Source organism: Scyliorhinus torazame, chromosome 18, assembly GCF_047496885.1.
Source record: "Scyliorhinus torazame isolate Kashiwa2021f chromosome 18, sScyTor2.1, whole genome shotgun sequence".
NCBI lineage: Eukaryota > Metazoa > Chordata > Chondrichthyes > Carcharhiniformes > Scyliorhinidae > Scyliorhinus > Scyliorhinus torazame.
Genome location: NC_092724.1, coordinates 43,660,203 through 43,686,863, shown reverse-complemented (window position 1 = coordinate 43,686,863; position 26,661 = coordinate 43,660,203). Strand labels below are relative to the sequence as shown.

The 26,661-nt window shown below is 45.5% G+C and overlaps 1 protein-coding gene across 1 annotated transcript in view; it reads right to left on the bottom strand.

Annotated features, from left to right (window-relative positions):
• Positions 1 to 8,828: 8,828 nt before the first annotated feature.
• The window catches only part of grin3bb (glutamate receptor, ionotropic, N-methyl-D-aspartate 3Bb), a 76,133-nt gene continuing 58,300 nt past the window's right edge, over positions 8,829 to 26,661 (bottom strand). Inside the window, exons 4-9 of the mRNA XM_072482679.1 lie at positions 19,617 to 19,762; positions 14,545 to 14,660; positions 12,855 to 13,006; positions 11,816 to 11,980; positions 10,876 to 10,943; positions 8,829 to 9,570 (exon numbers count right to left, since the gene is read on the bottom strand). Coding sequence (XP_072338780.1) covers positions 9,180 to 9,570; positions 10,876 to 10,943; positions 11,816 to 11,980; positions 12,855 to 13,006; positions 14,545 to 14,660; positions 19,617 to 19,762 — 1,038 coding nt within the window. The 3' untranslated portion in view covers positions 8,829 to 9,179. The remainder of the gene's footprint in view (positions 9,571 to 10,875; positions 10,944 to 11,815; positions 11,981 to 12,854; positions 13,007 to 14,544; positions 14,661 to 19,616; positions 19,763 to 26,661) is intronic.

Genomic DNA, 26,661 nt, shown 5'->3' with positions numbered 1-26,661 from the left:
TAGCTGCATTTTTAATACCAGTTGATATATAAGTTTGACTCCCGTCAGCCCCAGACTATGTAATAAAATAATGTTTAAAACGACTTGCGCATGTTGATCTAGGATCAGCATAAAAAGGTTGGATATAAGACCTAAGTCAGGAGGATAATGAATGGGATACTTTCCACATATGTGGATGTGTACAGTTCCAGCAATACTCTAGAAGCTTAATACTATCTGGAAAAAAATAATGGCGGCACAGTGGTTAGCACTGCTGCCTCACAGTACCAAGGGCCCAGGTTCGATTCCCACCTTGGGTTATTGTCTGTGTGGAGTTTGCACGTCTCCCTATGCCTGCGTGGGTTTCCTCTCACAGTCCAAAGATGTGTAGGTTAGGTGGATTGAACATGCTAAATTGCCCCTTAGGGTGAGGTCACAGGGCAGAGGGATTGGGCCTAAAAGGGAGGTCTTTTAAAGGGTTGGTGCAGACTTGATGTGCTGAATGGCTTCTTTCTGTACTGTAGGGATTCTTTGAACAAACTTGATTGGCACCCCAGCACCAAATTAAAAAGTCACTCCCTCCCCCACTGGCACAACATGTCTGCAGTGTGCAACTTCTATAATAGACACTGCGTTAACTCACCAAAGCTTCTTTGACAACACCTCCCAAACTGCATGTGACTTTGGCCCATGTGGAGAAGAATAGAAGACACTAGGAGCACCACTCCCCTCCAACTTACACAGCATCCTGATTGGGAATATGTTGCTGTTCTTTAACTGTCACTGGGTCAAATTCCTGCTGCTTCCTACTTGACAGGACCATGGGATTACACCTTCACCATATGGACTGCAACAGCTCACCACCACCTTTCCAAGGGCAACTAGGAATGAACAGGCAACACTTCATCACCAGGATCAATCTCATTAACTAACAAAAGAAAGAATTTCAGAGAACCAAGGAAAATACCATCTAATGACTATTGGGGGGAGGGGAGGGATAGTGGTTGTACAACGGGATTTAGAATGGAGGTTTAATCCAAACAGAAAAATGCACTTAAGGCATTTTACCCAAAACATTTTCAAACAGTGAAGAAATGCCAAATTCCAGATAAATTAAAATGGCTCCTTAAGTGTTTTAACTAAGTTTTCTTCTTGTGAGTAACTCAGGGTTGTGACTGCTTGTAGAAAGAGAAAGCTGAATGCTCAAAAAGAACATAATTTAGAGATTCCCCAATAATCTAGGTTCAGACTCGAGGCCCTGATGTCCCTAAGTCCTTTTACATAGTAGCACCAGAGGGCGCCCTCCTGCAGGATGAGCTACTGCAGTGACAGCCAAGCAAGCACTTCGATTTTGAGATAATAGGGCTGCGATATTCAACTAAGCATTGGTACTTTTATTACTATGCAAGTCAGTTTAAGGGAAAAATGGCAGCAATGTTGCTACTACCCACTGTTGGCATAAACCATGCCAAATGCCATATTGGGGAGAGCATTAGTGAAGGTATTTTGTGTGTCAAAAGTATACAGAGTAGGCAGATTGCAGCATCTGTCAACATTTCATACAGACTTGACATATGATCTGCTATTTTAGGCCAAGTCTCTCTAGCCAACACCCTCTCTTAAACATGCACAACTGCGTACAGATACAGAAAATAAGATAAACTGCTCTCCATGGGAAGAGGAAAAGCACTCTTGTAGAAGGCCTTGGTTTCCTCAGGGAACATTTCTCTTAAAGCAAGAGCAGTGTGTTTTCTGGATGTGCTTTCACCAGGATTGTCACAGAACTGTGCCCCTCCTAGGAACAAAGCCTACAACCTTAGAGCAGGTCATGGACAGCACTGCCAGTAATCAAGGTAATCATGATCCTGAATCTTTTTAAAGCAGCAGATCCTTCGAGGCTAGAACAGGTGGCATGACATATCAGTCGTCTCCAGCGTGTCTTTGCACGGATACGGGACCAGGGCCTGTGCCTTAACCGAGCCAAGTGTTCTTTTGGCCAGACTGAGCTAAAGTTTTTGGGGAACCACATCTCCAGGTCGGGTGTGCGGCCGGATGCCGACAAAGTCGCAGCCATGCAGCAGCCATCAGACAAGAAGGTAGTGCTGCGCTTTCTCGGGATGGTCAACTTCCTGGGGAAGTTCATTCCTAACCTTGCTTTGCACACGACTGCTGTTCGCCACCTGGTCAAAAAGACAACGGAATTCCAGTGGCTGCCCGCACACCAGAGTGAATGGGAGGAGCTCAAGGTCAAGCTCACCACCGCCCCGGTACAGGTGTTTTTCGATAGCACACGGGAAACAAAGATCTCAACTGACGCCAGCCAGTCTGGCATTGGGGCGGTACTCCTGCAACGGGATGACACCGCATCATGAGCTCCTGTCGCCTATACGTCGTGGGCCATGACCCCCACAGAACAGCGCTATGCGCAGATTGAGAAGGAGTGCCTAGGCCTGTTGACTAGCATCGACAAGTTTCACGATTATGTATATGGTCTTCCGCAGTTCACTGTGGAGACTGACCATTGCCCCCTGGTCGGCATCATTCAGAAGGACCTCAACGACATGACCCCTCGCCTCCAGCGCATTCTGCTCAACGACTTCCAACTTGTCTACACCCTGGGGAAGGATCTCCTCATCGCAGATGCTCTGTCCAGGGCGGTCAACACACCGCCCGACTCGGAGGGGTTCGTTTGTCAGGTCGACGCATAAGTAGCTTTCACATCAATCTGCCGGCCACTGATGCACGTCCGGCCCACATTCGCCGTGAGACTGCGGATGACCCCCTTCTACAACGTGTGATGCGCCACATGACGGAAGGGTGGCTCAAGGGGCAGTGCCCACAATTTTACAACGTCCGGGACGACTTGGCCGTCATTGATGGTGTCCTCTTCAAGTTGGGCCGGATCGTGATCCCACACAGCATGCACCGGCTTGTCCTTGAACAACTGCATGAAGGCCATCTCGGAGTTGAAAAGTGCAGGCGGAGGGCCCGAGAGGCTGTGTACTGGCCGGGCATCAGCGACGACATCGCCAACATGGTGCTCAACTGCCCCACCTGCTAGAGGTTTCAGCCGGCGCAACCCCCTGAGATCCTTCAGCCCCATCAGTTGGTCACGTCCCCCTGGGCGAAGGTGGGTGTGGACCTTTTTCATGTGCTCGGCAGGGACTACATTATTCTTATTGACTACTTCTCAAGTTATCCGGAGGTCATACGCCTGCACGACACAACGTCATCAGCTGTCATCCGGGCAGGCAAAGAAACCTTTGCTCGCCATGGAATTCCGCTAACCGTCATGTCTGACAACGGGCCTTGCTTTGCGAGTCAAGAATGGTCTTCCTTTGCCATGTCATACAACTTCACACACGTGACGTCCAGTCCCTTGCATCCTCAGTCGAATGGCAAGGCGGAAAAGGGCGTCCACATTGTGAAGCGGCTCCTCTGCAAGGCTGCTAATGCCGGATCTGACTTCTATTTAGCCCTGCTGGCCTATCGCTCGGCCCCACTGTCCACGGGCCTCTTGCCAGCCCAGCTGTTGATGGGTCGCACCCTCAGGACCACTGTGCTGTCCATACATGTTCCTGACCTCGACCATGCTCCAGTATTGCGAAGGATGCAACAACAGCGTGCTCAGCAGAAGTGGCACATGACGCTCGGGCGACTGATCTTCCTGCCCTGACACCTGGAGACAACGTCCGCATACACCTACCGGAGGGTGGCTGGTCGGCAACCGCCGAGGTTCTCCGCCACGTGGCTCCCCGCTCATTCCTGGTTTGTATGCCTGATGGCTCTATTCGCCGCCGTAATTGGCGGGCCCTTCGTCTGGTTCCTCGCTCGCTACGAGATCATGCACCAGTGCCACGCCCTCCTGTTGTCCCTGATGTCGACTTTGTTGAGCTTCCTGCCACTCTGCCTCTTCCTCTTTCGCCCGTGGCCAGGCCCATTTCTCAGCCGGTGGATCCTGACCCACCCTTGAGGCGGTCAACCCGAATTCGTCGCCCACCTGAGAGACTTGACTTATGAGCCTGTTAGCACATTGTACTCACTGAATTGTTTTACAGTACTGCTAACGAGTTTCTTTTCTTGTCGTTCATTGTTCCAGAAGTTTTCTCTCGTCGTTTGTTGATTGCATTTGTTCTGTTATTGGTACAACGTCGTTGTTCTGTTGCACCTGACACCTTCCTCTGTATATGTTGTTAGCCTCATGTACATGTTGTAAATATTGCACACATACTCAGATGCACTCAGTACACATTTCTATTTATTAGCATGTAGGCACATATCCTTTGTGAAAGGGGGGGGGGATGTCATGATATCCGCATCAGCATTTCATGGTGCAATCGCACACATACTGATGGACAGGCAGTTGGACCAACCAGAACACACATAACATCGCAGCCAATCACCAGTGAGAGCACACGCACTATAAAACAGGGAACACCACAGTTCCCGCTCATTCTACCAGGAGATAGCTCAGAGCACAGAGCTCACAGCGTGCCACTCAGGCATAGACCATGTGCTGAGTGCCTCACTAAGATAGTGATAGGGCTGGGTCCACAGGTTAGCTGGTGAAGCACGTACCCAAGCCAGCAGTTAGTTGTTACAGTTGTTTAGACAATAAAACAGAGCTGTACCATCTACAGCCGTGTTGGATCATTTGTGCATCAGGACACCCAACACGACAAGACCCACACAGACATGGGGAGAATGTGAAAACTCCACATGGGCAGCGATCCAGGACCAGGAACCAATAACTGCATCCTCTTAACTACAATCCTTAAATTAAAGCCACAACAAAGCAACCATTCCATACCAACGTTATCCAAAAGCACATCCAATATTCCATACAATGCTCAACAAGTCACTCTTGTGTGTTCATTAATGCCTTATGTGCCTTAGCAGGGCCTAGAAATGCACGGTAGCACAGTGGTTAGCACTGTTGCTTCACAGTGCCAGGGACCCGGGTTCAATTCCCGGTTTGCGTCACTGTCTGCGGAGTCTGCACGTTCTCCCTGTGTCTGTGTTTCCACCGGGTGCTCCAGTTTCCTCCCACAAGTCCCAAAAGACGTGCTTGAAGAATTGGAAATTCTGAATTCTCCCTCTGTGTACCCGAACAGGCGCCGGAATGTGGCGACTAGGGCTTTTCACAGTAACTCATTGCAGTGTTAATGTAAGCCTGCTTGTGACTATAAAGATGTGGCGACTCGGGGATTTTCACAGTAATTCATTGTAGTGTTAATGTAAGCCTACTTGTAGCACTCATAAAGATTATAGATTATTATAAATCCCATGCAGTGCTATCCCAGTGGCTGAAGCTCGGCTGCTGGAATTTGGAAGGTTGCTCGCTTTCAGTTGGGGAGACAGCATTTTGGTTTGCAGGAGACTCTGGGCATTGAGGCCCGGCTTCAAACTGCACCAGCTTGGCATGGGCAACAGCAGTTTGGGTTGGCTAGCTGTCAGGCAACAGGTGGAGTGGCAGTGGTGGGAGCACAAATGCTATGATTTATCACAAGAGCACAGCAGGTTCACGCAACCACTGGTAGACCCCTTTGGGAGTGCCTCAGAAACCCCAGTAATTTGCTGGAGCACAAATTGACAAACGACACTGAGACCCTAAAAGTCCCTTTGAACACACATCAGAGCCTGTGTGACACCAAGCTGGATTTGTATGGCAAAGAAAAAAAAAAATCAGATTTAATGACCTCAGTGTGAGCTTCCACTGCAACATTCAGAGGTTTCTTGGTTCCTACACCTAGTGTGATGGTAGTTGAGATATTGGCCATTAGATATTACATCACAGTTTTGTCCATAAATATTCTCATGGATTTGGCTACCACACCCACACTGGAATGGGTGGCTTTCAAACTCTTGAGAAAAGTCCAGTGTCGGAGCTGAGTTCTTCTATGGTCCTTGTATCTGGTGCCTGCAAATGTCAGACTGAGTAATGTACCTCAGTATGTTCCCCCTCTGCACCTACAGCCTCAGGTTCTCCCGATTGGGCAGGCGGAGAATGCATAAGAGCAAGGTTGGAGTGTGGGAAGTGGGAGGGGTACATCATAACGGATTGCAGATGTTTTTTTTTAAATTTAGAGTACCCAATTCTTCGATTTTCCAATGAAGGGGCAATTTAGCGAGGACAATTCACCTACCCTGCACATTTTTTGGGGTTGTGGGGGTGAGACCACACAGACATGAGGAAGATGTGCAAACTCCACACGGACAGTGACATGGGACAGGATCGAACCCGGGTCCTCGGCGCCTTGAGGCAGCAGTGCTAACCACTACGCCGCCATGCTGCCCGGGATGAGGGTTAAGTGGGATTTGAGAAGGTGCAAATAGGAAGATACTAGCTTCAGGAAGGTCCCTGCCCATTGCCTCAATGATAGCCACTCCAATTATTCCCAGTATTATCTCCTCCATGGTAGTCAGCAGTGCAGCCATGCCAATCCCTTACCTGTTTGCTGTGGCTGCTGTATGCTTTGAACTATGTTGCCTTGTAAAATAAAGAGACATGCATCTGTTGGTGTCATTTCAAATAAGAAGTCAAATCATGAGCTTGCATTTTGTGTTCCAATGGTATAAATACGCTATGATACAGTGCTGGTTAATCAATAGCTGCTAAAATGGCACAGCTTATTTTCTTCACACATAGCACGTCCTCTCTCAGTAGGACTGAACCACGTTATTCAAAAGTAATTCAGCACACACTGAGTCAATAATGTCAGCTTCAGGGTTTGACATGTAATGCAAAACTATGCACTTCCAAGATTAAATTGGCAAGCAATATTAATAAAGGTGCTAAAGGATATAACTACTGCATAGTAATCCTACTGAATAAATTTCCAATTTGTCTAAGTTGTTGTTTTCTGACTATAATTAAACTGTGATTTGTATGGTTAAATGGTGCTTTTTATAAAAATTCAATTTATCAGCAATGAGCAATTGTTTCTGGTGGAGAGTATTTACAAAAAGAAGTAAAATAATTGGATGCTTTCAAAGTGGGCAATGTACAGAAATTGCTACATAGAATGATAGTAGTAGCACCACTGACCCCGGTAAAGGTAAGCAATCTGAATTTTAACAATTAAATCCCTGAACCTTCTCATTGAAAAACTACTCATGTGGAACAAAGTGAGTACATGCGCATAGGCACAAACTCATTGGGTTCTAGTGATAAATCACCAATCTACGCATGGGGTGATGCTCCCACAATAGGGCAGGGACAAAGCAAGCTAATTCTCTGACTTGTGCCTCCTTTGAGTGCAGCTCATCTGGTGGGAGAATAAGACACTAATAATGGTAATCTTTATTATTGTCAGAAGTAGGCTTACATTAATTTACAGTGAAAATCCCCTAATCGCCACACTCCGGCGCCAGTTCGGGTACTCTGAGGGAGAATTCAGAATGTCCAATTCACCTAACATCGTGTCTTTCGGGATTTGTGGGTGGAAACCGGAGCATCCGGAGAAAAACGTGCAGACTCCGCACAAACAGTGACCCAAGCGGGAATCAAACCCGGGACCCTGGCACTGTGAAGCAGCAGTGATAACCGCTATGCTATTGTGCCTCCCATAACCGTCAGCTTCACTCAGTCGGTAGTACGCTTGCCATTGAGTCATCAAGCCAAGAGTTCAAGTATCACTGTAGGACTAAAGCCCCTAATGAGACCTAATACTGACATTCTACATTACTAGAGATGCTACCTTTCAAAGGACATAAAGGATCCCAAGGCACCTTTTTCAAAGAACAATGGAGTCTCCCAGTGTCTTGGCTAATATTCACCCTTTAATCAACATCACAAAACAGATGAATCAATCATGGATTGTTGGCAGTATAATTTTGTATTGAATGGCTGCCTTATTTACCTCAAATAAAACAGCTGTAAGACACCTTAAAAAGTAATTAATTCATTTTGAAGCAGTTTGGGACCCTTAAACTAAATGTGAAATTCTAACATGTTGTGATCACTCTTACCTAGATGATCCTTTACTATGAGGATGTCATTAATTATTCCAGCCTCATTACAGGTCTAGTATAGCCTGTTCCTTGCTTAGTTTCAGAATGTATTGCTCTAAGAAACTGTCCTGAATACATTCCATGAACTCATCCTCCAGGTTACTTTTGTCGATTTGATTTATCCAATCTATATGAAGATTAAAATCTCTCACAATTATTGCAGTACCTTTCTGATATGCTCCCATTATTTATAGCTTTATACTCAACCCTACAGTTTAGCTACTGTCAGGGGGCCTTTAAACCATTCACACAAGTGATTTCTTTCCTTTGCTATTTCTTTAACACCACTCAAAATGATTCTACATTTTTATCCTCTGAACCAAGATCATTTCACACTACTGTACTGATCTCATCCTTCATTAAAAAAGCCACCTCTTATTTTACATTTGGAAAACTAATGAAGGCCGTGTTAAAGAGAAATGAGATGACGAGTGATATCAGCAATTAATAATTGACGATAACAAATTTGCAAATCATTATTGTGCAAGAAAGGCAATAACAAAGGAGATAAGGGGTTCTAGTTTCAAGACCCTATGGAAGAGAAAGTTAGAGAACTAATAGTGCACTGTGTCTTGATTTCTACACAATAGTTCCGCTACTTTTGCAGCACTCCATGATCAAGGTGATGCTCTTTAATGTCCATTGCAACCAAGCACATCAACTTTTTGACAGCAAAGAAAAAAATATCAATTACCTGAAAAGTTATAATCAGCATAGGCGATTGTCTCAGACTAGCAGCAAATCAATGCTTTTTATATAATCACGGTTTCAAAATAGTCTTTCTACCCCTGCCCAACCACCACCCCCACCCCCACCCACCCCTCCCCCCACCACACTTTCTATTCTGATGCTGGTGAAGTAGATTTTCTCAGATTCCGCTACAATATCATATAGATTTTAAATACAGACTTAAGATTTTTATTATTAAATTTTCCGAGTACTGTCTCTGTTTCAAGTTCAGTAAAAGTACTCGAATTTTCTGTGACAGTTTTTTTAAAAACTGCATCTGTTAGCAGTGACTTCAATTTAAATCAGCTTGCAAGTGATGCTCATGCGGCCAAAGTGCTTTGAAATGTGCTTTTATGGGATTCTAAATGGTCAGGTGAAGATCGCTAAAGAGTTGCAAACAGTTAAGTCTGTTTTTTTTAGTCAAAAGGTCCACATTTCTGTTAACGTCACGGCCACCATCACCTCTTGTCATGATTTTCTTTACCACCAGTGTTTGTAGGGGTTTGGTGATTGTCTTTAGGAATCTCGATGCAAGCAGCCAATTCATCCCTCTTGTTCATGGCAACGCGCAGCTGCTCTTTGATCATCTGTATCCTTTGCTCCAGCTCTTTTATTTCATTATAGTGTGCGTTCCTCTCGCCCTCGTGCCCAATCCCTCCATTCTCACAGATTGCACCAGGCGACTCCTTTTCCGACTTGACCACGTAACGACTGTGCGCGCAGCTTTGCAATTCCGCCTGGGTCCCCGTGTTGCCTTTGACCACTGCCCGTCTCGCGTTGTTCCACCTGGTCTGAGAGGTCACTCGTACTGTGGTGGGCGGCACCTTCTGGATCTTCTGCAAGTTGCACCTATGAAAGACAAAGCTATTACTGGACCTTCCCCCAATAATCTCATAGCGTTTACTGAAGGATTGTTCATATCTTAAATTACACAGAACACCAGAGGTCACTGTACTTTCTTTTCTTTCAGACAATGGTACATTGGCCTTTACCCTACCCTTTCAATCTCTTGAGAAAAGAGTCAACAGAAATACTTCCTGGTACCCAAAAGCTGTCAAGCAAAACTCCATCATCACATCACCACATCTAACTATGGCTTCCAGGGATCACATTGCATTCTACCCTATATCCAATAATGTCCCATGAGAGGATTTGATCTATCCCTATATCCTCCAGTTTCTTTCTGCTCATCAGATTTTAACTCAAATTCCTTTTTCGAAGGCGTGAACAATCACGGTTTCAGTTGCTGTTTCTGGGAGTCAGGTTCATACCCACTAACCTAACCCCATCTGCTGTGATACAATGCCCTAATTCAACTACATCTGGAATGCCATGTACAGTCTTCGGCACCACATCTTAGAAAGGACATACTGGTCTTGAAAGGAATGTAGAACAAGGTTCACCAGAATGTTACCAGGACTCCCAAATGTTAATCTTTGAGGCGATATTACATAAACTAGACTTGTATTCTGCGGAATATAGAAGGTTAAAGGATGATTTGATTTAGGTTATAGGATTATGAAAGGAATTCACAGGGTATATATGGAGAACCATTTTCCACCAGTGGGGGTTCTGAAACAAGTATAACATAACCTTAAAATCAGAGTCCGACCATTCAGGAGAGAAGTTAGGAAATACTTTGTCACTCAAAAAGCAGCAGATGCTAAGTCAATTAATAATTTTAAACCTAAAACCAATAGATTATTGTTAGTCAAGGATTGTGGAGCCAAGGGGTAGGTGGTTGGAGCTCGGATACAATTCGGCCAAGATCTGATTGAATGGTGGAACAGACTCGAGGGGCTGAATGGCCTACTCCTGTTCCTTTGGTCCTAGTCTTTGCTCACAATGCAAATTAAACTGCTGCTGGCTTTGACACCACCTCCAGCTCTCCAAGATCGGGACCATGTTTCCCTTTAGTCTTTTCTTCAATAAAACCAACTTCAGTTCTCTTTTATCTCTGGTTTACAGAATTCTGAATCTAGGAGCTTTCATGCTTGAAACCCATCTGTAAGAAATGTCAAATCAGTGGGGGGGGGGTCCTTGATTTAAATTTAGTATCTATATTAACTGTGTATTTAATATTTTTCTAGGAGCAATGCTGAATCTAGAATAGAGATGTATCTAATCATTTATACATCAACACTGAAAGCCTACCTTTTATCTGTCGTCACATTTTGAATTTTCTGATCTTCGAAGGTCATATTTAAAACACGATGGATTTTCTACAAAAAGAAATGATCTCTTGTCACATAAGTCCATAGTATTTGCTGCGCTTGCAGAGTTGTCTTCCCACACAACGGATCAACAATCAGATCACTGACTAAGTAAGAAAAGCTGACAGCACCACTAAAATCTTATATCTTTTCAAATCTTGTTCCCTCCTGTAGTCGAGGTCCCCGTGCCTGAGAGGAGGTGGGACGTTGGAACGACGGGGATATGACAGAGAAGCCTGATCCAAGCTCAACTCAATGACCACAGATATGCATTCCCTGGCCAACACTGACTGGGAGCAGGAGCTGGCTTTCCCTTCCCTGCCCTAGAGATGCCGGGATTAATAGTGCAACCCTAGCTGGAATCAGTTAGCTCAGCATCGGCTGTGGATCCTCAGGCCCTAGGACAGTCATGATCTCAAGTTACACAATGAGACATTGGTAAGTGAGCAAACTGTCCCCAAGTTTTCTTTTATGTGACCTCTTTGCAGTAGACATAAAGCAACATAGAATGATCATTGCCCAGTGCCTTCTGGTTGTAATCACAATTGAATGACATGGGGATTCACACACCATCTGCTCATGCTTCAATATTGTCCTTAATGCATTCACTCTCATTTGTTCGTTACTTTCCTCACCTTGGGCTGTGTAAATTGCATATCAATTGGATGTTTGACTGTATTCACATGTCTAATTGGGAATTCACCGACACTTGTATTACATCTATATAGTTCTGAATGAGGGGTATGGTTTTGGAGGAGTATTATATGCAACATGAATCTCTGTAAATAAAAGCCTGAAAGTGAATAAGCTACAGTGTTCGATCATTCACTATCTGATTATCTGAGTTGGAATAGTCAAAGTGCACATCTGAAAAGTCTTACCTGGCTTGTGTGGAGCCAGTACTTAAATCTCTTCCGTTTCCTAATCCTTGGCAGGACCAGCCTGTAGACGATCTGCTCCCCAACTGTTGTCAGCAAAGATCCAGCAAAACCCAGGCACAGTAAAACAAAGAGCCCTGAGAAATGTTTGATGCCCATTTGTAACGTCTGCAAAAAGCATATTTCAAATTTTAGTCCCAGACGAAAGCTAGGGAGGGGTCTGCATGACGCTGTGTGTTGGACGCTGGAGCAAACGTCAGGTCTGAGATGCATTACAGAAGGATATGCAGCGGGAGATTTATAATTCTTGTGCTCCGAGAGGCACAGTAGCCGCTGAGAGCCTCCAGCACAGAGAGAATGTGGTTCTCCTGATTGAACAGGAGCTGACACATTTCATCTAAATGTTCACTGCAGAGGTGACTGGGAGGTGATCACAATGAAGTGTGTGCGACACAAAAAATAATGGAAAAGGTAGATCCTGAAAATGACTTCAAACCAAATAGGGACAGCAGGACAAGGAGAGAGTCAGCTCAAAAATTAATCAAGGGTAGCGCGGTGGCACAGTGGGTTAACCCTGTTGCCTCACGGCGCCGAGGTTCCAGGTTCGATCCCGGCTCTGGGTCACTGTCAGTGCGGAGTTTGCACATTCTCCCCGTGTTTGCGTGGGTTTCACCCCACAACCCAAAGATGTGCAGGTTAGGTGATTGACCATGCTAAATTGCCCCTTAATTGGAAAAAATTAATTGGGTACCCAAAATTTATTTTTAAAATTTTTTTTAAAATTAATCAAGGGTAAAAAGGGTCAATGTTAGGAAACTTTCCCCCACCGGGGTGTTCGAAACATGGAATGGACTTCAGATAGAGAAGATGAATCATTTAAGAAACAAAGTGGAGACAGGGTCCTGCAATAGGGAAAATGTTGGCTCAGATGGTATTTATTGATTGTATGTATATACACTGGCAATAAGATTCACCTTGTGAATATTTTTGAATCAAATTATATGAGAGAATGCTGGAAACAAATGGGCTTTGGGTTGCTCACCTCTGTCACTTCAAAAGTCCTTTTCCCACATGGGACCACCTTGTACCACTTGTCATGCAGCATATCCATGAATCCATCTGATTTGTAGCGACTGACCAATGCAGAAATGTTAGAATTTAGCCCCACGTTATGTGGCAAACCGATTCCATACCCTGTAAAAATAAAAAACATTTTAATCTAAATCTTCACCAACAACAGTAAATCCTCAAGAAGCTAATAGAACAAAGAGAGGCTTCTCAGAAACCTGAATCCGGACACCAGATTTCAAAGCACCAATTTATGATGGATGGCACCTGCATGTCAGGTCGTCAGAATGCAGGCTGGTAATCTGTGATGTTTTAAACGGTGAGGCAATGAGGAAGTGGTCAATTTGTTTAGTTGTTTAATTAGCAGCTGGTTAAGAGAGGAATGTTGGCCAGGGAGAATTTACTATAATAAAAACAATATAACTCATAATTGGGCTTGAAACATTAGCTCTGTTTCCCTCTCCACAAATGATGCCAGGTCGGCTGCGTTTTTCTCGCACTTTCTGTTTTATTTTCAGATTGTAGCACTGTGGGTAGCACTGTTGCTTCACAACTCCAGGGTCCCAGGTTCGATTCCCGGCTTGGATCACTGTCTGTGTGGAATCTGCACGTTCTCCCTGTGTCTGCGTGGGTTTCCTCCAGGTGCTCCGGTTTCCTCCCACAAGTTCTGAAAGTTGTGCTGTTAGGTGGATTGGACATTCTGAATTTTCTCTCTCTGTACCCGAATAGGCGTTGGACTGTGGCGACTAGGGACTTTGCGCAGTAACTTGATTGCAGAGTTAATGTTTGCCTACTTGTGACAATCAAGATTATTATTATAAAAGATTTCCAGTATCATGTTTTAATTTTAGCGAAGAAAATACTGCCTTGGCGTTCTTAACAACCAGCTGAGCAGGCAGAGTTGACCTCAGTCTCATCCCAAAGAATGGCTGCGGGATTCTCCGTCGGCGGATCTTCCGCTTCGTCGGTTGCACACCCACACTCGTGGGTTTCCCGAAGGTGTGGGATATCCACAATGGGAAACCCCATTGACCGGCTCCTGGAACGGACGATCTCGCTGCCAGCTGGAGCACCGGAAAACGAGGCTGGCGTGACGGAGAATCACGCCCTGGATTTCTGACAATGCTGCACTCCTTCAGTACTATATTAAAGCGTCAGCATGAATTATATGCTGAAATTCTGGCAAGTGGATTGAGCACACAAGATTCTGACTCAGAGAAGCAAGTGTTCCCAAAAAAGTCAAGCTAACAGTACCATCGTGGAAGAGGTACTTACTGATTATGTGATTGAGTCTACAGTTGTTTGATAATAATAATCTTTATTATTATCACAAGTAGGCCAACATCAACACTGCAATGAAGTTACTATGAAAATCCTGATTAGGTATCATGATGTGTATTGCTAATACATGTAATGCAAAGGAAATACAGAAACACTGTGTAGGCAGACGGAGAATGTCTAATCCGATTTGGAGGGATTTGTACATTTTCAGGCCCAGTTGAAAGCTATTACAGCTCCTAGAAAGGACATGACTAAAATATTGTTGAGAAAGATTCCTGCATCTGACTCTAATTCTATAAGAGCTCAGAATGTGACAAAGTGTACCATTCTATTTTCTAAATTACTGACTGCCTTGCATACATCCCAAAACAGTGGCATCTTACCTTCGATTGCAAATGGCTTCCCCACTGTTATCAGCTTGCATTCAGCATCAATGGACACCTCGTAATCCAGCAGAGCCTTGTCCATGATAAACGCATCCAATTTTGATGGATCGCTCCTGCAATTCAAAGCAATTGTTATTAAAAGTGAGATCTCTGCCGTGTTACAATTGTGAACTTGACGGAACAGAACGATCCTAGGCTCTATCCCCATTCTGTACAGAGATATCTAATCTCAGCTGTTGCAGCAGTTAAGTCTCTACAATTTTCAGCATGGCTCAAAGACGTCCCTCTCACCTCTGGCCCAATTTGGATTGAACACACAATCTAAATTATGATTCTGGTACAGGATTGAAGGAGCATTGTCACTGGTGTCATTTGTTGGATAAGTCATTAAACCAAGGTTCTTTCTTACACGGACATCTTTACTTTGGAAAAGAATTCTTAATGCAATCTGTAATAAAACTGTTACATCTGTTTTCTAGTTTCTCTCCAAATAAGTTTAAAAACAATGGAGCAGAAACAGTAGAGGCTACAGAGAAATGTTTAGCCGTTCAGTTGACTGAATGCTCGGGAAATTGAGCATAGTACTCAAAGTCCACAATCTGTATTCAGTCACAGCTCAGGGCAACAAAGTCCAAAGTTGGCATCCATGGAACAATTAAATACTTTAATTCAGTGGATAATAGTACTCACATTGTGAGATGCAAACTTTGTTAATGGAATTTTAATACTTTGCTTAAGACTTTGTTTTTGGCAATATAAATATCAGTTACTGTGATGAGAGAACCTGGCAGACTTTTCAGAAAACATTTTGTGTGATTCGTGGAGGAAAACAGTTATGGCCCCTATTTTGCGATCAGCAGTAAAGGGACAGCACTCACTTTTCATTTCGGGCAGCTGCCCAAAAGGCTTTTGAGACTCTCTGTTATCGGATGCTTAATCCAACACAGCACCGTCTACAGGGGACCTGGGGCACCTGTAAAGGGGCCAAACAACAGGGTGGTTCTTCAGTCGATCAGATTGAAGAATCCTCACACACAGCATCTAAACCAGGAAGTACAATTTAGATTTAAGTCAGAGGTACTGGAAGCTAATTAAGATTGGGGAAGAAAGAAAAAAGTTAAGAAAGAACAATAAAATCAGGCAGAAAAAAAAACAATTAAAAAAACAATTTCCAACAATAATTGAATTCTCAAGTAGTGAAACCTCAGACTGGTAAAATTATACTTTCAGGCCCAGGGAGGTTCTTTAGAATAATTATGACTTATCATACTGTTAAAATTTCACCGACACCGGAAAGAACCAGCCCTAAAATTTTTCTACCGTGTTTGTGGGTAAGTAGAACAACCGCATGCCGTTACATTGATTGCCTGCTGAGTTGATTGGTGCAGTACTATTAGTACACAGTCTGTGGAAGAGGAAGGTAACCCGTACCAAATTTCTGTGTTTAACTTCACACGTGCATACTCCGGCAATGCTGTTCCATTTACTCCATAAAGAACGGTCAGCGCTCGCTATTAGCTTCACCGCTATTCTCAAAGCATAATCCAGGCCAATGAAATACAGAATGATGGTTCAGCACTGGCAGTCCAATTAGAAAGCCATGCTCTAGGAAAATGTCATAAACGTAACACGTAAATAAGAGCATTTTATCACACTCAAACAACATGAACTCATAGATTGATAGAGAATGGATACTCTATTTTTAAAACAAATTGGAGTCGAGAGGTTAGGTGACCTTTTTCTTTCCTGTCAATGTACATGGAACTACACAAGGCCCTAGGGCAAATCTTCATGTCTGGAGAAGACATTAAAATGCAAATGAATTTTCAATACATCTTATTGAGAGGTCATTAAAATGTAACAGGTCTTTCCTGTGCCTGCCCTTCCTCAAATATTTTAAAAAACTGGTTAACAACAGACTTGCCGGCATTTTGGCATCAGAGTGCAATCCCAATGAACGAATGCGAAAAAAAACATGTTCTATCACGATGATATTGGAAGGGATGAAACCTGGACCCCTTTGTTTAACATGGTCAAATCATCAGAGGCCGGGGGTGGGATTCTCTCTTCTGGGGACTAAGTCCCCACACCCGCCGGAAAACGGGCGAGAATCACTCCAGACTTTTTCCTCAAAGGGGGCTAGCAGAGCCCCAGCTCTGGCTGCCGGCGGGGCCCTGCTAGCTAGACCGCTCTGCCGCGCATGTGCACAGCGGCCGCAAGTGGGTTCGCACATGTGCGCGGCGGCCCACCGCGGCGAGGGCACCGCCAACATGGCGGAGCCACACAGCGGGCCCGCGCAGAGGAAGGTAGGTTCCTCCCAGAGCGCGATACCCTGCCAATAGGTGGCCCCCGATCGGGGCCTGGCCACTGCTGAGGTCCCCCCAGAGTCAGAGACCCCCAGCTCCCCACCAGGACCGCCACCACGGCCGCGGGTCCCAGCTCCCGCCGGGTGGTACCATATGTAAACCACGCCGGCAGGAGTTCGGCTGGTCGAACGCGGAGAATCGCCGAGGGGGCCTGTTCCAACTGCCCCCAACCGGCGCCGTGTTGGCCGCGTGCGTGGGTCTGGCGGGTCCGCATAGAATCGCGGAAGCACCGTGCGCCGGATTTCCGGTGTGAACGGCTATTCTCTCCCCCCCCCCCCCCCCACCCGCGCTGGGTGCGATTCCGGGGCGGAGAATCCCGCCCCAGTTGTGAGTTGGTGGCCACGGTGGTTAGCACTGCTGCCTCACGGCATCGAGGACCTTGGTTCGATGCCAGTCCTGGGTCGCTGTTCGTGTGAAGTTTTCACATTCTCTCAGTGTCTGCGTGGGTCTCACCCCCACAACCCAAAAAGATGAGCAGGGTAGATGGATTGCCCACACTAAATTGCCCCTTAATTGGAAAAAAAAGAATTGGGTGTTCTAAATTTATTTTTTTAAATAGACCATTTATGAGAACAATGAAAGACAGATACTATGATCACTTGACAGAAGCCCTAATGGGAATTTAATAAGGCATATAAAGCAGCAAGAGGAGAGAATAAAAATCTAGACCAGCAAAGGGGATTCTCTAACCCTGGGACTGGGTCAGAGAATCGCCAGGCCGGGCGCAATTCACGCGACGATGCCCTGACGCCGGTCCGCCGATTCTCCGGTGACCGGAGAATCGGCGGCATTGGCGCTGGCGCAGTCAGCGTGGTGCCAGTCGGGGCCGCTCTACGTGTCCCTCCTGGTGATTCTCCGCCCAGGATGGGCTGAGTGGCCGCCAAGATAGCCCAAGTCCCACCAGCGCCGTTCACATGTGGCCTTACCCGGCGGGACCTTGCCGTCCATCCTGCGGGGGGCAGCCTGGTGGGGTGGACGGGGGATTCGACCCCGGGGGGGGGGGGGGGGGTCTCCACCATGGTCTGGCCCGAGGTCGGGGCCTATCGATCAGCGGGCCGGCCTCTCCTGGTGGGGGCCTCTTTTACTCCGTGCCGGCCCCTGTAGCTCTCCGCCATATTGCGTCGGGGCTGGCGCGGAGAAGGAAGCTAGTGCCCATGCGAGTGTTCACGCCGTTCGCAATGTGCATGCGCAGACCCGCGGCGCCTGTTTGACGCCGGTATCGGCAGCTGGAGCTGCGTGAGTCACTCCAGTGGTGTGTTGGCTCCCAGTAGGGCTCAGGATCGCTGCTCCTGGGGGTCTGTTGACGCCGACGTAAAACGCAACGGCGTTTACGACGGCGTCAACACTTAGCCTCAGGATCAAAAAATTCCGCCCAGGATGCCTAATATCCACGAGCAGGCACAGAATTCAGGCTAGCTTTTACTTATATTTATGTTATTGGACCTCAACTGGAGTGATGTAAGATAAATCTGCTGTTGCAAGCATTGAACAACTGCATATCCATTTTCTTCAATTGGACAGATTTCTTCAACGAACTGAAAATAAATCACAGGCCTGCAATGTTTTAACACTTCACCTCGGGAGAAGCAAGTATGACAGTGATTCTTTGGACATAATGCATGCTACTGCTTTTGTAATCACCATCTTTTCTTGAGAGTGTGTGAGTTGATGTGATTGCAAACACATTTTGGATGTTGAATAATTAACATTTAACCATTTTTTAAACTTATGAGGAAACCTGTCATTTGTCTGTTCTTGAGAGTTACAGCACTCAGGGACTTAAAACACATTTAGAAACACATCTGTCTTCGGTCAGTCAAGAGATGAAAAAAGCAGGAACCATCTTGCTGCCATCTCTCCCCTGTCCATAACAATTAGAATCTCTTGAGGAAATATTTACATTGCTGTTTTAATTTGACTGGAAAGCTTGAACATATGTTAGAATTTTTTATATATCGTAGAAGTTGCTCAAGTCTGTTGACACATGTCTCACAATTTCTCTGACTGCAGCTATTGTGAGAAAATTGTCCGGGATTCTCTAGTCTGAGTTCACCCCGCCCCCGCTGCCAGCGAGAACGGAGAATTTGGCTCTCGGCCAAAACTCCCTTCATTGCAATGGGACCGCCGAATACCAGCCGAGGGCGCGAACGAACAAAGAATTCCGGCCAATTAGCCGTCTCTCCGGGGACTATCTCCTACCCAAGCATTGTCCATAGAATTTCATAGAATTTACAGTGAAGAAGGAGGCCATTGGGCCCATCGAGTCTGCACAGGCCCTCTGAAAGAGCACCCTGCCTAAGCCCATGTCTCCACCCTATCCACATAACCCAGTAACCCCACCTAACCTTTTTGGACACTAAGGGCAATTTAGCATGGTCAATCCACCTAACCTGCACATCTTTGGACTGTGGGAGGAAACCGGAGCACCCGGAGGAAACCCACGCAGACACGGGGAGAAAGTGCAGACTCCACACAGACAGTGACCCAAGCCGGGAATCGAACCTGGGACCCTGGTATGTGAAGCAACTGTGCTAACCACTGTACTACCATGCTCCCCACGGTAAATGGTCCATCTCCCATTTGTTATCAAGTTCTGTCAGTTACTTGAACAATCAGGGAACTACCTGTATTTGCCAATGTAGGCAAATGCGGTGCCAATATTGATACAATGTTATGTCGTAATCGTAACGTCATGTTGCTTACTTCAGATGTGCCACTCCATCCAGGGTGGTTGGAACATTGAACCTTCTTATGTATTCATGCATCTCAGGAAAGCCCTTCTTCATGTAGTCCTCCGCACTGCTCTCTCGCACTGTTGCAAAGCGGAAACCCTGAGATGGATGGTGAAGCTGAACAACAAGTATCATAAAGTTGAATTAAATTTTGAAAAATTATGCCACTCCCAAAAAACAGCAACTTATGTTTATCTATACAACACTTTAATGCAATGAGGTGCAGGGTGCATTGCTGGAGCATTATAAAACAAAGTATGACACCAAATTATACAAGGAGGTATTAGGTCATATGACCAAACGTTTGGTAAAAGAGAAAGGAAGAAAGTGAGGTAACGAGGCAGAGAGGTAGGTAAGGTATTCCAAGGATGGGTCCCAGGCAACCGAAGGCACAGTCACCAATGGTGAAGTAATGGCATTTTGGTGGTGCACAGGGTGCATATGACTTGGGCAAGAATGAGTGGGTTCTTTCAGAGGGTAGCAGATGAGTGTGAGAGTTGTGGGCGGGGGCCAGTGAATCACGCGCACATGTTTTGGAGTTGCGAAAAATTGGGAAGATTCTGGGCGGGAATGTTCGCAGTCTTAGCCAGGACAGTGGAGGAGGAGGTGGACCCGGACCCTTTGGTGGTGATATTTGGGGTTTCAGGGAAGCCGGAGCTCATGGAGAGGAGGAAGGCCGATGTCTTGGCCTTCACCTCTCTGATTGCAAGGTGGCGAATTCTGCTGGAGTGGCGGTCGGCATCATCACCGGGGATAGCGGCTTGGTTGGGTGGCCTGTACAACTTCCTGCAATTAGAGAAGATAAAGGGTGAGTTAAGGGGTTCTTCAGGGGGGTTTGAGAAAAGGAGAAAAGATGTTTGTGACTGTGTTTGAGGAGCTGTTCGTCGTGGGGAGGGGGGGGGTGAAAAAGGGGGAAAATCTGTACAGACTGTATAGTTGATTGTTGGGAAGTATGTTTCCCGGGGGGTTTATTCGCTGTAACCTGTTTTGATACATGTTGGGAATAAAATACATTTTTAAAAAAAAAGTAATTGCATTTTGGGATGCTTAAGAGGCCAGCATCAGAAGAGCTCTGATATCTCAAAGGGTTGTGGAGCTGGAGGAGATTACAGAGATAGGGAGGGCAAGGCTACGGAGGGATTTGAAAACAAGGATGAGAACTTCAAAAGCAAGACGTTGCTTGACTGGGAACCAATGCAGTTCAGTGAGCATAGGGGTGATCGGGAAAAGCCCTTTGCTGCGAAGCAAGCAGCAGAGAGGTGTGGATGACCTCAAGTCTACGGAGGGTAGAATGTGGGAGGCCAGTCAGGAGTGTGTTGGAATCTTCAAGTCTAAAGATAACAAAGTCGCAAATTAAAGTTTCAGCAGCCGAAGGTTGTGAACAGACTGGCTTAATCACAGACTGTTGCTAGAGAGAGGAGTGGAGTTCACAGCTAGGGAACAGAGTTTGAAGCGGGGACTGAAACAACAGCATCCCCCTTCCCAGTATTTAATTTGAGGAAATTTCTGCTCATCGCATACTTTAATATGCTCCATGTACTTTCCTTTGCTTGTTTTCTATAAATTATCTCAGCAACCAAAATTGGGTCATTGACATGGGAGATAGTGCGAATTGATTTTTTTCCTTAAGAATATATTTTTTTTAGACTGATGTGGATTGTTGCAGCTGCTATGGTACAATTTGTCACAGCTGTCAAATGTGAGCAGGATTTTCAGAGCAGGTTGTTGGATCTGCATTGGCCTGAAGCCTCCTGAGTGAGATGGAAGCTCTTCATAAAAATCATTTTTCGCCTTTATAGTTACAGAGCATCAACCAGGCATGGAAAAGCCTCAGGGATGATTTGCATCGTTATAACAACAATTGGTTAACACAGCATGGTGGAGGTACGTGTTCTACTCTGTGCCCTCTTCATTTGTTTCTCCTGAGCCTGCTGACCCCTGCTGACTTATAAGAGATTTTACCTGCTTTATTTGGAGGCTATTCTGTTGTCTTGATTTGGTGGTGGTATGGGATGATTTGGTGGCGGAATTGCTGATTTCATGAATTCATATTTCCAAGTGGGAAACCTCTCAAAATTCCTAATCTTCATTTGGCTGTATGTTCCTGTCATTTCCATGATGTGGATTCTAATCACATTTAATTAACTCACAGAAGTATTACATGACAGAAGGAGGCCATTCGGTCTGCAGTTTCCATGCCAGCTCTCTGCGAAAGCAATTCACCTAGTCCCACTTTTTTACCCTATAGCCTGTAATTCTCCTTTTTTCTGGAAATTATCCAGCTCTCCTTTGAAGAGCATGACTGAATTTACATCTAACACCCTCTCAGGCAGTACATTCCAGAAACATTTGCTTTGTAAACAAATGTTCCCTCATGTCGCCATTGCTTCTTTTCCCTAAATTAGTGGCCATGGTTCTCGGCCCTTCTGTTGTGTTATGTGCTTGCATGCCAATGTAATGAAAACATGCTTGGTAGAGTAAGGGTTAGGGTTGGACTGAAGAATAACGTCGCTCATCGCATGATGTATCAAGTCACATGGTAAGGGACTCAGCGAGAACAATCTAGAAGCAGCTTGCATGGAGAAGCAGCACCATGCAGGATTTTACCTCTGCACTGTAAATTCTATGATTCTATGATTCTTGAACTGGAATTAGTAAATAGTTCAAGATTAACAATAAACAGTTCATGTTCAAACATATAGGTCTAGGGCGGAATGATGGTGCAGTGGTTAGCACTGCTGCTTCACAGCACTGAGGACCCAGGTTTGAACCCAGCCCCGAGCCACTGCCCGTGTGAAGTTTGTACATTCTCCCCGTGTCTGCTTGGGTTTTACCTCCACAACCCAAAGATGTGCAGGTAGGTGGATTGGCCACGCTAAATTGCCCCTTAATCGGAAAGAAAAAGAATTGGGTACAAATAAGTCTCAAGATCTATTAATTGAGACATAACAGATTAACCCATAATGCTACATTGGGCTCAGCAGAGACACCATAATACAATACTTTCCACCAATGGGAACAATTTCTCTCTATCTATTCTCTGCAAGCCTCTGTCTATCAAATCTCTTCTTGATATTGTCCAAGGAGAACAGCTCCAATTTCTCCAATCAATCCACATAACTGAAGTTACTCATTACTGAGATCATTTTCTGCACCCTCTCTAATGCCTTCACAAACTTCCTAAATTCGTAATTCCTACCAGGGCTGTGACCAGTGGTGTTCCGCAGGGATCAGTGCTGGGACCTTTGCTGTTTGTAGTATATATAAATGATTTGGAGGAAAATGTAACTGGTCTGATTAGTAAGTTTGTGGACGACACAAAGGTTGGTGGAATTGCGGATAGCGATGAGGACTGTCAGAGAATACAACAGGATTTAGATCATTTGGAGACTTGGGCGGCGAGATGGCAGATGGAGCTTAATCCGGACAAATGTGAGGTAATGCATTTTGGATGGTCTAATACAGGTAGGGAATATACAGTGAATGGGAGAACCCTCAAGAGTATTGACAGTCAGAGAGATCTTGGTGTACAGGTCCACAGGTCACTGAAAGGGGCAACACAGGTGGAGAAGGTAGTCAAGAGGGCATACGGCATGGTTGCCTTCATTGGCCGGGGCATTGAGTACAAAAATTGGCAAGTCATGTTGCAGCTGTATAGAATCTTAGTTAGGCCACACTTGAGTATAGTGTTCAATTCTGGTCGCCACACTACCAGAAGGATGTGGAGGCTTTAGAGAGAGTGCAGAAGAGATTTACCAGGATGTTGCATGGTATGGAGGGCATTAGCTATGAGGAGAGGTTGAATAAACTTGGTTTGTTCTCACTGGAACAAAAGAGGTTTTGGGGTGACCTGATAGAGGTCTACAAAATTAGGAGGGGCATAGACAGACTGGATAGTCAGAGACTTTTTCCCAGGGTAGAGGGGTCAATTACTAGGGGGTATAGGTTTAAGGTGCGAGGGGCAAGGTTTAGAGGAGATGTACGAGGTAAGTTTTTTACACAGAGAGTAGTGGGTGCCTGGAACTATCTGCCGGAGAAGGTGGTGGAAGCAGGAATGATAGTGACGTTTAAGGGGCATCTTGACAAATACATGGATAGAATGGGAATAGAGGGATACGGACTCCGGAAGTGTAGGAGATTTTAGTTTAGACGGGCAGCATGGTCGGTGCAGGCTTGGAGGGCGGAAGGGCCTGTTCCTGTTCTGTACTTTTCTTTGTTCTTTGTTCTTTCTATTAAATTTCATCTGCAACGTATCAGCCCATTCCACCTGTCTTGCCATGTCCTATTGAAGTTTACCACTGGATCCTCGCAGTTCACAATACTTCCATGTTTAGAATAATCTGCAAATTCTGGAATTGCGCCCTATACTCCGGACTTTAGGTCATTAATAGATCAAGAAAAGCAGTGGTCGTAACACCAGCCATTGGGGAAACTCATGATTTACCTTCTTCTCGTCCAAAAAACAACTGTTCAATATTCCTCTCCGTTTCCTGTCACTCAGCCAGCATTGTCCTTTTCATTCCACGGGCTTCAACTTTGCTGACAAACCAGTTATGTCGCGTTTTATCAAACATCTTTTGGAAGTCCATATACACCACATCAACAGCATTCTGCTCATAAACCCTCTATAACCTCATCAAAAAACACAGAAGGCAGCAACCAATTTGGGCATTGCAAATGCTCCCACAAACAGCATTGCGATAATGACCAGATAATCTGATTTAGAGATGCTGCTGAAGGTAAAGTCATTGGACAGAACACTGGTGAGAATTCTTCAACTGTCCAGCAACAACTTGGAAGGAGGCAGCATCGTTAGAGGTAAGAGACATTGGACGAACTGAAGAGGAAGTGGAAACTAGCAAAAGGATAGGAATTGAGACACCTCCAAATAAAACACTTCCTCTGCAAAGAGACAGTAGGGTACCCCGGGGCCCCAGAAAACACCTGATAGGCACAAGCAGCGAGAAGGGGGGGCTAAGTGAGAAAATATATGGACAGCAGCTGGACAGAGCCCGAACACCACTGGACGAGACCAGACAAAAATGGAAGGGCGAACTGGGGACGGAGGTAGAATGGGGACTCTGGAGCGAAGCACTGAGCAGGGTGAACTCCACCCACTCCTGCACAAGGCTAAGCCTAATGCAGCTCAAAGTGGTGCACAGAGCGCACCTGACCAGAACCCGAATGAGCAGGTTCTTCCCGGAGGTGGAGGACAAATGTGAGCGGTGCCAGAGGGGCCCGGCCAACCACACCCACATGTTTTGGGCTTGCCCCAAGCTTGCTGGGTTTTGGACAGCCTTCTCCGAGGCAATGTCCAAGATTGTGGGGGTGAGGGTGAAGCCATGCCCAATAGTGGCAATCTTCGGGGTATCGGAGCAGCCAGAGCTACACATGGGGAAGGGGGCCAACGGCCTTGCTTTCGCTTCCCCAATCGCACGCCGGAGAATCCTGCTCGGCTGGCGATCGGCAGCACCACCCACAGCTGCAGACTGGCTCGCTGACCTCTCGGAATTTCTCCACCTGGAGAAGATTAAGTACGCCATCCGAGGGTCAGAGGAAGGCTTCCTGGATACTTGGGGCAGTTCGGCGGCCTGTTCCAAAACCTGTTCAAGGCCAACAACGAGGAGTAAGCTAGGGAAAAAAAAGATGAGGAAAGCAGATATGCAGCAATGAAAAGGTGCATTAGGAGGTTCATTAATCAAACTGAACGTGCAACTGCCATACAATGGACAGACATTGCTGGAAAGCAGTGACATTTCAAACAATAAGGTCCCACACTGCGAACCCATATTGTTCACAGCTGTAGCAGTCGAACACGAGGGAACAGGTTTCTGAAGGTTTAAATGTGTAAATCTATCCTGCCGGCATAGAAAGTGAATTAGTTAAATTAGCCTGTTGTTTTTATTTTCCTATTTTATTCCCCATTCATAAAAATTCCAACTTTACAAATGCTGGACTCCTAAAAAGGCAACTGCTGGAATGCATCAATTGCACGGTCGGTTCTGTGTTTGTGGGAGACAGTACCTATCTGGGACAAGGATGGAAACTCCACTCCCATTACACTGCGTCTTGAACTGAAAACCCGCTTACAGAGGCAGAGCTTCATGGAAATGCACTCCTTAACATCAGGCAGACAATCCAAATTCCTGACACAATTTGGTACTAGGTGATGATTTGTGTTGTTATTTGGCTTTGCACTGGATACAGCAAACTAGTACAAAGCCACTTCTAAAAAGCACCCAGTAAGCCTGACACCTTGTGATGATGTGTGAACTATCATCTATGTAGATAATGTAATAACCAAACTGTATGTAAATATTAGTGCCTGTATGTATAGATTAGTATTCTAGCATCTGACCACAGGTGGCATGGTGACAGGAGTAGGTCACTAGAAGACAGGCCACATAGGATACATTCTAGTATCCAGCCACAGGTGGCATGGCGACAGGTGTAGGTCACTAGAAGACAGGCCACATAGGATGCATTCTAGTATCCAACCACAGGTGGCGTGGCGATAGGAGTAGGTCACTGGAAGACAGGCCACATGGGATGCATTCTAGCATCCGACCACAGGTGGCGTGGCGACAGGAGTAAGTCACTGGAAGACATCCACATGGGAGACAGGATGTATTCTTCTGGACAGCACAGAGACACAAGCTGGACAGCAAGTACAGAATACAGTTGCACATCGAGTAGCTCCTGAATCAACAGATCAACAGTAATTAATGATAGTTAATCATAGTTGTTTATATTTAGCCATCGTATCCAACTATAATCTTAGTAGCTGTCATAAAAACCTTTTAGTGTTTTAGTTAATTAATAAACAGTTTTGTTCATTTACAAAGCCGTATGTTCTCTGATCACTTCAACTACAAAGATCTCGCCATCCGTGCATACAGAGAACATTACATACCTCAGGCAGTTTTTTACGCTCACATCAAAATTTTTAATATTCCTGCCTGCATTTGAAACATTAACAATTTGCATAGAGTGGAGCTCTGTCCAACCTTCAGTGG